Source organism: Chrysemys picta, chromosome 2, assembly GCF_011386835.1.
Source record: "Chrysemys picta bellii isolate R12L10 chromosome 2, ASM1138683v2, whole genome shotgun sequence".
Classification (NCBI taxonomy): Eukaryota; Metazoa; Chordata; order Testudines; family Emydidae; genus Chrysemys; species Chrysemys picta.
The window spans coordinates 90,113,034-90,126,016 of NC_088792.1; the positions used below are offsets into that span (position 1 = coordinate 90,113,034).

The 12,983-nt window shown below is 41.9% G+C and overlaps 1 protein-coding gene across 11 annotated transcripts in view; it reads left to right on the plus strand.

The window, feature by feature from the left end:
* The window catches only part of GOLGA4 (golgin A4), a 169,387-nt gene that overhangs the window by 59,039 nt on the left and 97,365 nt on the right, over positions 1–12,983 (plus strand). For 6 of the 11 annotated variants that reach the window (XR_010598388.1, XR_006176855.2, XM_065583687.1 and 3 more), the window contains exon 3: positions 12,394–12,489. The exons of 4 other annotated variants lie outside the window; for them this stretch is intronic. Coding sequence is in view for 5 of the 7 variants with exons in the window: in XM_005302705.5 (XP_005302762.2) it covers positions 12,394–12,489 (96 nt within the window). In the remaining 2 variants the exon portion in view is untranslated. Of the gene's footprint in view, positions 1–12,268; positions 12,490–12,983 lie in introns of all 11 variants that reach the window. One more of the 11 variants, XM_065583685.1, reaches the window with a different exon arrangement.

Genomic DNA, 12,983 nt, shown 5'->3' on the forward strand with positions numbered 1-12,983 from the left:
TGGTTAAGTCTGGGAAGAGGCACAGAAGCAAGTTAAGCTATTTTTTTGTGTTTGTTTAGGCAGGGAGGGAGAGAAGGGGAAATAGGACAAAGGGACGGGAAACAAAGAGGACCATAAGGGGGCTCAGGTATACGATTGTCTCTCAGTCTAGAAATTCTCATAGCAATTCTGTTGTGAAGCATATTCTGTAATTAGAAATGCAGAAAGTAGAACAGTTGAAAAGAGATAATAAATCTCCGAGATTTATTTAGAACCATTCTTCTTAATATTACATGTAAATAAGTTTCTCTGTAATAATGTACATTAAAGAAGTTATCTCAATCAAGACATTACAATTCATTTAAATATTCATTTTTATGAAACATGATTAACAACAAAACAAGCTTGTATATTTTCATTTTAAGTGTAATTGGACCAGATATTCATAGAATACAGTTTAAGTAGTAGCTTTTATTCTTAATCACATGACTGAAGAATTAGACCAAATTGTACAATTAGTTTTTGAACACACATGCCTGCCTTGGCATGTTTTTCAAGCAACATTTTAGTTTGGCCAAATTAGGTGCTTCTCTTTAGAAAAGAATTGTCAGTGGAGTGTTATTGTAGCTAAATATAATAGGTCAAAATACATTTAGTAGCGTCTGGAGATTACTTTAAAGGAACTTTGTCAGCTAAAATATCTCTTTGCAATACATGGGTCTTAAAATATATTACTAATATCTTAGATTATTGGGAATTGTCTACATTTTAAAATATTGTTCACTATACTTATTCTTTGTTTTGCATTTCTCTGATTTAAAAATGAAAATCAATGAATTAAGTGTCAGTGTTATTTCACCCATCTTGTCTCTCTGATATCCTGGGACCAGCACAGCTAAAATTGTTTGCAGTGTTGTTGTATTTCTAGTCAGTTTAACTTACAGGTTCTCAGTGCTGCAGTGTTCAACTTGCAAACCGTGCATGGGAATGTTTTTATTTAAAACTTCAAATTTTTTGAATCATGGAAATATTTCCAATGTTCATAGGTTTTGTGACAACTTCTTTTGAAGAAATATCTTAAATGTTGAGAGAAATGTAGATAGTCCCTTTGTAACAAATGATACATTTATATAAAGTGTTCTTTAATATTGTACTCTTACATTCCACTTAGTTTGAAGGGATTTTAAGTCTGAGATAATGTTTTGAAATTTTGAAAGACTTGCATACTTGACCAACCACACATTTTTGGAGAGATTTTTACTTTCTGGTGGTTAGTTCCCTTTCCTTTTCAGCCTCCCATTTGGTTAGAGTAGTGGTTTTCAACCTGTGGTCTGGGGTCTGCAGACTGTCTTAAGATTTTCAAGGGAGTCCGCTCCGCCATTTGAAATTTTTTAGGGGTCCACAAATGGAAAAAGGTTGAAAACGACTGGGTTAGAGGGAAGAATTGGCTCACTCTGGATACAGTCATCATTGCAGAGCAGTTTATGATGGTCTAAGGATCTCAGCCTGGTTTTCAGGATGTGTTTTGGAAGTAAGTGATGTCCCTTTTTCTCCCAGCCAAGGAATCTTGCAAATTTCTTGTAGAGTGTAGAAATAAAGCTAAGCCACCACACCTGTACTTGTGCATTTTATTTTAGAGTTGCAAGATGTTTGTGTTGGCATATAATTTTTTAATATTATAATAGGTTTTAGATTAACTGCAGTCTTTCCCAAGGTGGTCTAATAAGAAAGTAAGACAAATGAAACTGGCCTTTCCAATCTAACAAAGGCACCTCATCTTAATACCCTTGCTAATGCTGCTACTTCAGTTCATTCGTGCTCTGCTTCATCTGAAGTGCTTCTAATAGACATTGTCATGCATGGATACTAGGTACTCATATATAACTGTTTTTCCTGTCAAATGGCCAAGTAAAATATCTGAAAATGTTGAGGGATATGTAACCTGGTATTTGTTTGAAACCTAGCAATGTATACTTTTGGCAGTTATGCATACTTATACAGACATGCTTAGAGTGCACACTATAGCACAGGGGTAGGCAACCTATGGCACGTGTGCCGAAGGTGGCAAGCGACCTGATTTTCAGTGGCACTCACACTGCCCGGGTCCTGGCCACCCGTCCGGGGGGCTCTGCATTTTAATTTAGTTTTAAATGAAGCTTCTTAAACATTTTAAAAACCTTATTTACTTTACATACAACACTAGTTTAGTTGTCTATTATAGACTTATAGAAAAAGACCTTCTAAAAACGTTACAATGTATTACTGGCACGCAAAACTTTAAATTAGAGTGAATAAATGAAGACTCGGCACACCACTTGTGAAAGGTTGCTGACCCCTGCTATAGCAGAAACAACAAACCAGAAAAAGGCTGTTCTTGATACAGATGTTTACTCTTTCTGAAACAGAATGCAAAACAAATATACACCCTTCTGTTTTATTGCAGAAGAAACTCTTGATGTATAGATCTTGACTTGCTGGACAACTTGCTTTTTATATTTCCAACAAGCTCAAGAGTTGTCTCTGTATATGTTAGCTGGAGGGCACTTATGTCTTGGAGATAGGTCTCAATGAGAAAATGTGTCTGGTGGGAAGCAGTTCTTACTAATTATGTCATTTGTTTTCCCTTTTGTGGCTTGCCTTTAGAAGGTTTTATCTGTAATGTTATTGCTTTGTTTGAAGGTATGTCAGATCGATTCCTATTCTACAGTTAGGCCATAAATATGACCGTCAAGACACTTGATGTGCTATTGTAACGTTAGATCTTTACGTTTAAGCCCACTGCTAATATTTCAAAATATTATTTTTGAAGTTCATTGTTAGCAGTTAACCTGTCATTCTTACGATCTACTCTTTAGTTATTTTAATTTTTAAATCTCTACTCATTAGAGGTTTTCCTTCAGAAAATGGTTTTGTAATTTAGTTTTTTGAATTTTTTTAGTCCCTACAGGAGTACTACATATAATTAGAAACCTTAGTGGTTTTCAAAAGCATCTATCATAATAGTAATGTCTAATTGTTTTCTTAAAAATCAGTGCTGAAGAAAAAAATTATTACAGTATTTTGAATACTAAACTACAGTGAATTTCCAGTGCAAGGCTTAATGATGTGATTGTGACTAATATGAAGAAAGGGGTTGTAGTAATTTGTATAGTAGATTACATCCGAAAACTGAGTCAAGAACCTTAGAATTAAGAACATTAAAGTTGCTAAGTCAAGCATCAGCAAGTTAGAAAATGCTGGAATTAAAGCTCCCCATGCAAAACTTAATTTGTATGAGTGTGTGTTATGATAGTTTATCTGCATTTCCTACACACCTGTGGTAGAGCCAGGAACAGAACCTAGCTATCCTGGGTCCTAGTCCAGTGCCTCAAACACAAGTAAACATTGTTATAACCCTGAATGAGTTCCATCTAGTAGTCACTAACGAGGTCGCTGAACATGGATGCACCTGCTGTATCCACATGCTCTTAAGCTTTCTGTGCACAGTTTAGGCACTTGCTCACTGCCAAGTGCAGAGCCAGTGTTTGACACCCCTCTTGGACATGGGGACTCCTCAGACCAACTACCTAGGCCCAGAAACTAAAGCCAGCTCTCTCAAGCCTCCCCATAGCCCTTGCATGCTCTCAGAGTTCCACCAAAGCTGTGGAGCTTCCAGTACACAAAGGGACTATGTGACAGTGAAAGAAAGTAACACATAGACTGTACAATGGAATTTGTAAACTGATCACACTTTACTCGCATACAAAAAACAAGGGAGATACATAGGGTGACCAAACTTCCCTGTGCGGAATATGGGACACCTAGTAAAATTACTCATATTGAAGCAAGTTCAACGGCAATCAATCAGAACTATGCAGTACAAATGTTTAAATTAACATCAAGTTGGCTGTGTCCCTGTTTAAAAGAAATACTGTGTAGTAAGATAAATAAAAAGAATCTAATCTTTAAGGGATTAGGGTTTATATGGGGAGAGGTCACACACACACTCCTGTACACTTCTCTCACGGAGGGGGGAGGGAGGGTGACCAACCAACCCCATGGTCTCCGCCCTCCATGCCTGGCTGGGCCCCCAGGATGGACCCACCTCTCCTGGCACCTAGTGTCACATTTTCCCGAGGCAACACATCCGGGGGAGAGAGACGCATGCCAGGGTCACATGCCTCCCCTCCCCAGATTTCTGACAGGGTTCACACCAGAATGGGGCCAGCAGCAGCCTTTTGTCACTGTGCAGGAGGGAAGGGATTGGAGCTGCTTCCATTGGGGGTAGGGAGGGGGAGGGAATGACCTGGCTTTCTTTCCCCCTTCCCCCGCTCCCCTGTGGCTGGAAGCAGCTTGTCCCTTCCTGCCTGCACAGTGTTGAAAGGCAGCTAACACCTCCAGGCTGCTGCTAGCCACCAACATAACCCAGCCGCCTCCTGTCCCTCAGCTACAGCGCATGCAGGAAGGGGTTAAGCCCTAAGGATGCATTGTGCACCAGGGCCCAGAGAACTTGGCTGCAGGGGCTTCAGCGAACCCAGCCAAAGAGATGGCTCAGCAGGGGAGGGTGCCTAGGGGATGGAGCAGCCCCACGTTCTCTGGGAGCAGGACCCAGGGCAGGGACGTGGGGGGTGAAGAGGGTGCAAAGCCCATGCCCGAGGGACTGTTGTGAAGCCTGCAGGGTCGGAGCGCAAACAGGCTGGAAATAGTTCCCTTGCCGCTACTCCAGAGCTTAGCTGAGGGGCAGAGAGGCTTCCCTGTGCCAGCGCTCTGTGGGGCATTGGCACATGAAGGGCTCAGTTCCTCCTGGCCAGCGCCCTGGGCCAGAGAGTCGTGGGCTTTCCTGGGGCGCTGGCCTAGCCAGAGGCAGTGAGGGAAGGAAGGAGCCTGCCAGCCAGGCTGGTGGTGAGCTGAGCACTCCTACCAGAGACTGGTTCTCTACACAGAGCTGGGAGCAGAATGCGCCCTGCCGGGTTGGGGGGGATGAGGAGCAGTGGAGCTGGAGGAGGGATGGGAGGGGCTAAGCAGGGAGAGGACAGCAAGAGGGAGACCATGTAAAGGGCCAGTGGGTGGGTAGCAGAAGCGACACCCCGCTTGGTGCCTGCCTGCACTCACCAGCCATCGCAGTTCACAGTGCACAGCCAGTGCTCGCTGGAAATGGGACGTGGGTGGGGTCTTGCTGGCCAAGAGATGGCACACAGCGGGGGCTGCACTGATGGACCAGCAGGGGGAGCTGCCGGCCCTGAATGTTGCAGCTTTGCCCCACCACCCACTCTCATTGTTGACTACTTGGTGCCCCCGCTCCTCCGCCCACTCACTGCTGGTAAGCGGGCGGCTGGTGAGCAGGGATCCAGCCAACAGCAGGACCTGCCAGTACTGATGGGAGGGAGAGACAGAAAATACGGGACAATTTGCCCGTTTTTAAGAACAAGTCCGGACACCTGCAGGAGGGCTTAAATATGAGACTGTCCCTTTAAAAACGGGACATCTGGTCACCGTAGAGATACAGGTCCAAGGAAAACAATAAAACCTGTATGCAAATTCCTGCCTCAATTTCTTCACTTCTCTGAGAGCCTCTTAGTATTTAGTCAGTGTCCTTGCAGAATCCCAGGACCTTCCTCCTCCTTCTCCAGCACAGCCTTGTCTTCTGGTTCTCGTCTGTGTGTGTGTATGTGTGTCTCTCTCTCTCTCTCTCTCTCTCTCTCTCAAAAAAAACAAACAAACCAACCACCCAGTGAGATCCAGTCTCTCTCTCTTTCTTGCCCCTGCCCCAAGGTCAGGTGGCCTCCCTGACTGACATCAAGTGCCTTGTCAGGTGGCCCATTGCTTGGGTACCAGCTTACCTGAGGGAATTAGTTCACCTAGGCCGCAGTCAGCTCATTCTCCAAGCGTGTTTCCATTTAAATGGAGGATTACCTAAATGTAACACCCTTGTTTGCTCTGCATTATTAGTCCTCTGCCAATTCTTCCTGGAATTCTAGTCCACGATGAAGTAAAAAGACAACAATGAAGGTATAGTGCAGTTTTACAATCAAAATGGTACTCACAAAACAAAATAGAGTTTTGTAGTTTGATATAGAGGCATACAGACATTCACTAATCTATCACATTTGTCCCTTTTCTTGCAAACCTCTTTTTCAGTATCATTCTATGTACTGAATGGCAGGGGTCTGGTGGGGGAAAATTTATACACAATCATGTTATTAAAGACTTTTTCATAATACATATGTATATAGTGACCGAATTATGGCTCACCTGGGCAGCCTTATTTCTGGCATTTCCTAACTATTGAGTAATTGACTTTATGACCTTAACATTCTTTTAACTTAGCTTTTTGTATTTAATTTCCTTGCTTTTGTAAAAAGATAAGTGAACACATTTTTTAATGTAGAATCATGTTAACATCCTCCATGGATCCATCATCATCATTGTAACCCTAAACCTGTAGATTCACAGCTGACATCTCTACCACTTGAAGTAAAGGAGGAACTAATAACAGTAGTCAGCTCTTGTCTCTTTGTGGATCAGCTACTATAAGAAGTTATCTTATACTTAGGCTATGTCTATACTACCACTTACGTTGATATAACTTATGGTGCTCACGGATATGAATAAAACACCCCCCTGAGCGACACAAGTTATACCGACATAAGTGCTGTGTGGACAGCGCTGTCGGTGGGAGAGCTTCTTCCACCAACGTAGCTACTGACACTTGTTGGGGGTGGATTAACTATGTCAATGGGAGAGCTCTCTCCATCAGCATTGGTACAGCTGCGCCACTGTAAGCTGTCTAGTGTAGACATAGCCTTAGACTGTAAACCCTTCTGTCTCTTTGTTCTGTTTGTATAGTGTCTAGCACATTCATTTCCTAATCCATGACAAGGGCCTTTAAGCGCTACCACAATACAAATAAGTACATGACACACAATATACTGGTGGTTTACACAACTATTTGCTAGACAGCAGAGGAATGCAGGTAATCAGGAATCTTGAGTTCTTGTTTTTGTTGGGGGTGTGGTCTAGTGATTAGAAATCGTGCACAATCAAGCACATATATTTGGCACATTCTGAAAGGCAGTGTGGGTAAGTGGAATTTAAGTCAGTTTCTAACCTGATTCCCCTTTATGCTGCTGGAACAGCGTAAAAAGGCATAGCCCCATAGGGAATTACCCCAGTGCCGGGGTAGCATAGAGCTGGTGTACATGACCCTGTGGTACCCCTCCTCACAGCCCTGGCATAAGGAGTGCTATGGGCATGGCATGTTAGGGGCAGGATGGGTATTGGCCAAGATGCTCTGCACTCCAGCATTTCTGGTATTCAGAGAAGACTACAGGGTGCAGGTAAGGCTTTAGTAAGTTAGAGCAGCACCAGCCCATGGATCAGCCTAGAATGTGGGTGATAGAAAGTTGGCTTAAAATAATCTTTGCATACCCCCTATGACTATACTTTCTGTGCCGCACTTTCTGAGAGGTGCAGCACAATTTGTGGTCCCTGGATTCTATTGTTAGCTCTGATAGAAATGACTGTGTTCAACCTCTTAATTACCCTGTCTTCTAAAGTGGCCTTGGTTGGTAATAACAATCAAGTGTGCACAGAATTATTAATGTCATTGAAAGAGCACAGGCTAGAAATAGTGATTTCCTTGTGCTTAGCAGCCTTCCTTTTCTGGCTCCCGGTCAGCAGCGCAGCGGGGGTGCTAAGGCAGCAGGTCCGGCTCCTAGGCGGAGGCATGCAAGCAACTCTATGCAGCTCTCGCTCACAGGCACCGCCCCACCCCAGCTTGGAGCAAGCGCAGTGTGCAGAGCCCCGAGGCCCCTCCGCCTAGGAGCCGGACATGCTGCTGGCCACTTCCAGGGCGCAGCATGATGTTAGAAGGGGTAGGAACTAGCCTACCTTAACCGGGCAGCACCACCAATGGGACTTTTAACAGCCCGGTCAGCGGTGCTGACCAGAGCCAGCGTGACCCAGTGCCTTATGTTCCACGATCCAGTACTGGGTCGTGACCCACAGTTTGAAAACAACTGATATAGACGACAAAATGAAATTCAACAAAGGCAAATGTGAGGTGCTACACTCAGGGAAGAAAAAACAAATGCACAAATACAGAATGGGAGATAACTGGGTTGGCAGCAGCACTGCTGAGAAGGATCTGGGAGTAATGGTGGCTCACAACCACGTGAGTCAACAATGCAATGCTGTTGCAAAAAAACCTAAAGGCATTTTTGAGTTGCACTAACAGAGGCATAGCATGCAGATCATGGAAGGTAATAGTAACGCTCAACTCGGCGCTGGTTAGGCCTCAGCTGGAGTACTGTGTCCAGTTTTGGTCACTGCTGTATAGAAAAGATTTAGAGAAACTGTAAAAAATCCACTGGTAAGGGACAAAGATGAGCAAAGGGATGGATTGCAAGCCATATGAGCAAAGGCTGAAGGAGCTGGGTATGTTTAATTTGGAAAAGAAGAGATTAAGGGGGGACATGATAGCGGTCTTCAAATACTTGAAAGGTTGCCATAAAGACAGTAAAATTGTTCTCTCTTACCACAGAGGGCAGCACAAGAGGCAATGGGTTCAAACTACAGCAGGGGTCGGCAACATTCGGCACGCGGCTCGCCAGGGTAAGTAAAACTGGCCCGGCCCGTTAGGGTGTTTGCCTGCTGACGCGGCAGGTTCAGCCGATCGCGGCCCCCACCGGCCGCGGTTCGCCGTCCCGGGCCAATGGGGGCGGCGAGAAGCAGCGCGGGCGAGCGATGTGCTGGCCGCGGCTTCTCGCCACCCCTATTGGCCTGGGAAGGCGAACCGCGGCCCCCAAACCTGCCGTGTCAGCAGGTAAATAAAACTGGCCCGATCCGCCAGGGTACTGGCCCGACCCGCCAGGGTACTTACCCTGGCGAGCCGCGTGCCGAACGTTGCCGACCCCTGAACTACAGCATAGAAGATTTAGATTAAATCTCAGGAAAAATTTCCTAACTAAGAACAGTAGGACAATGAAACAAACTGTCTAGGGAAGTCATGGAAGCTCCTTCACTGGAGGTTTTCAAAAAGGCTGGATAGCTAGGGTGACCAGATGAGGGGAAGAAAATATCGGGACACATGGGGGGCAGAGCAAAAAAAAAAAAAATAGCCGAGTCCTGCCCCGGCTGAGCAAAAAAACAAACAGTGCTGCCGGCGGATATCGAGACAAAATGTGTCCCAACCAATCTTTTATTGGAACTTCTGGTCACCCTATAGCTATTTGTCTTGAATAGTTGACTCAACAAATCCTGCATCTTAGCAGGGAGTTAGATTTGATGATCCTTGTGGTCCTTTCTAACCCTATGGTTCTGTGATTCTGTGGAAATAGATTACTCAAATAATGCCTTGGTTGAATTTAACTATTTAGTATTGTGAGAAACAAACACCTAATATACCACTACTGTGCAGTCATTATTCAGAACTATCTGATTCCTGAAATTCTTGACAATGTAAAATCAAACTAATCACATTTTAAAATATAATGAATCAACTGAGCTACAGTTAATATACATTTCATTTTGGAAATCTTCATAAATCTTTAATTATTGGCAGTTATTGCTTTCTACTTACAAGTTTTACAATTTGCATTTCATTGTCTTAGCTGATCTTGTATAAGCACAAAAGAGAACTAGTGTAAAGTGTAAAGTCACTTTTCTCTGTGATAGTTTTAGCTCTGCTGGTTATTTATACAAATAAATAAAAAAAACCTGTTAGTGAAACATTGATGGTTGAGATTTTATGCACCCCAAAGTCATGAAACCGTGAAACTCAAAGTTATGGTTCCCACAGCTATTGTAAGTTGGCCACTTGTGCATATGTAATGTTTGCCATTGGTCTTTTTGCACATATATGTTAAACCAGAAGAATTATCACCAAAGTTATGAGGGCTGTGGGAACTGTAACTTAGAATTTTATGCTTTTTGCTTGTGTAAAATCTCACTCATGAACGTTTTCATGTAATGTACCCTTTTCTTTTTCCCTAGAAAGGGAAGATGAACAAAAAAAAAGAGATGAAAGAGACGCTTCCTTGGCTTTTTCACACTTGAATAAGTTTACATTTGAAAGTGTTCTCTAGCAACTCTCTCAAATGCAAAAGTGTATTTAGCTGAATGAATGGGTATTAGACTGTGCTTACAATTGTTTGTGTCCTTCTGGCCCTGCTACTGTAAATACTGTGCACTTTGAGAGTCTTTGCCCTGTAATTTACTGTTTTCAGCATGTGAACTTTGAAATAAGGGTGTCTCATGTCCAAGACAGCCCTTGATAAATCATCCAGTAGGTTACTAGAGATAATATTTATCCTCTATTCTAACGTGCTTGAATTACATCTCAAGTGTGACCAACATTGAGACAGTTGAAGCCTTTACTGAAGTTAGACATTTACAGCATAGTTCTGAGAAGTAAAACTAAGCAACATATTGGTTTCAGAATGAAACCCCACTGAGGCATTGGTCATAGCAGCAATTCACAATTTTCTAAGTGCTGAGTCCTGGTCTCCCCTCCCTGGCTGCAGAAGATCTTCTAGTAGAACCAGTGAGGTTCTGCTATATAGAGGGTGGTATAATGAACTATATGTGTGATTTTTTTTCTTTCTATTGGCTGATGTACTGAGAGGGTAGTGCATCTACTGGATGGGAGGAATCTTCTTTAGCTTTAGGGTTTTTTGGAGGACCAGCATTCAAGGCTCAGCTCCTCAGACTTGTGTGTGATTTGTGTCTCCAAAACATGGATACATTACAAGAGAAGATTTGGGGAGCTAATAACGCAGATGGGCACATGTTGCAGAGTCCAGCTTCACTGAAGCAGATCAGTTGGCTATTCCTCTTGCTTAATGGGAGCCATGAGAGCATGGAGACTACTCCAACAAAGAGATTTAGGTAGTGGTTCTGGTGTTGAAGAGTGGTCTCAGGGCAGGGTTAAGGATTCTTCTCTTCCTCCCTCCCTGCCTCAATTTCTGGAGGAATTCTCCAGCAAATAGTCTGGTTGTTGATCTTTATGATGAAAAGGCATGTACTAACTCAGACATGCACATGCTGGGATCTGTTGAGGCTCTTGTTTATATTTCTGTTGCAAATGTTTGCCTTAAATAACAGATCCAAGGGATGGGAAGGAATAAGAACTAAGCCTCTTGAAATTATTATTTTCCTAGCCCTGATTCATGTTGTAATATCCAGAGACCACCAGATGTACTTATTAATACAATAGTAAGCACGTCATCCATTTTCTGTAATAAACAGTAATTATAAATCATTATGTTTATGTATGTGTTGTTCTAAATCTTCCCATAGATCAAATTGTGTCCTAATTTCAATTATAAACATAGTAACAGGAAGCTTTATGTATCCATTTAAAAAAGATCAGGAACCTAGTCATTTTGCAATGGTGTCTCTCCCTAGAAATAATACTTAGGACCTTGAAATCGAGAAATGGTTTCCTTCTGAACCAGTCGCAAATGAAAAGCCCTTTAAGTGATTCACTCAGCAGATTACTCAAGTCTAGAATTTCTGAATTGATCAATATGGCGATAAGATAGCCCGGCCTTTGGTTTCTGAATGTCAGAAAAAGCCTGAAATATATTAACACATATATATTAATATATATTAATTATAGCAATATATTGAAACATGTTATACCATTCTAACAACATTAAATAATAAAACACACTTGAATTCATAATAGCGGATTTGAATTGTTATTCCACAGTCTCTCTTCATGGATGCTTTTACTTTCTGTGAGTTTACAAACTCATCTCCTAAGCTGATTCAAATATTTTAAATGTAAACACTACCAGTTGAGTTAGCAATTTCTTGTATCATTTTGTAACTCCTAATGATTCCAGTCATTATGTATGGATGTGATAGCTAAAGTACAGTTTTGAACACATCCTACATAATTTAGCATTCCAGGATTTAAGAACTTTTTACAATCTAATTAATAAATCTTAGTGGAAAGATCAATATTCAGAAGTACATAGTTTATTTTAATATTTGTATTAGAGTAGATATAAAAAGTACCGATGTTACTTTTCAATATAAATATATTATGTCATAAGCAAATTAACATATCAGGACAAGATGTTTGTTTTGTAGATGTTTATAAATAAAACTATAGTGTCAATGCAAAATAGTACTTGCTCATGCAAGGCTAAATTAAGGCACACTTTTGCTACCACTTTCTTTCCCCTCCAAATAATCAATATAATAGATCTTGGCTGTTATGACAATGAATGATCTAATATATTTCTGTTCTTGCTTTGTATTCCTCAGTGGGTTACGTTTACCATATTGTATCTTTTTGTAGACCCTTTTAGCACTGTGCAGAAATTGAGATGGTGAGATAAACGTTTGCAACATTCTTTGATTTTTTTCCCCCTTTCTCATTACTTGTGTTTTTCATCTCCCTGCTTTTTGCATTGAATGACACAGCTGCTAGCCGGGATGATAGCAGAGCCTGCTTTTCTCTCTGAGTATACTATCTTTGCTTTGGATCCCAAACGACCTAAACCACAGAGTGACAGTGTGGTGAGTCCTCCTGCCCTTTTCAGTGATGCCTTTAGCAGGGGGAGGAGAATACTGTTAATTCTAGAAGGCAAAACTAGTGCTGCTTATGGCTTATAGTCTCACAAAGGCATCTTGACTACCCTCTTGCTAACCCTGCACTAAAATTCAGGGGTAATACCTGATAGCTCATGGCTGGTGTGCTGTATGATGTGAACTTATTTTAACACAGAAAATTAACATTGTTCTGTTATACAGGAAAATGCATTCTTCCCAAACTTTCAACAAACAATCACCACATAGGTTCGTATGTTCCTTGCCTACAATCCATAAATGCTGCTGTAAGTCACTCTGCTAGTTTTTAATGTCTGTCTTTGGATATTTGAAGGAAAATGGGTATGATAAACATTGATGGTAGTGCTTTTTCTGAAAAAGAACTTTAAAAAGTATGCTATTTGCAGCATATATTGCTATATAGCGTATGTACTCGTTCATAAGCCGAAATTTTTTAATAAAAA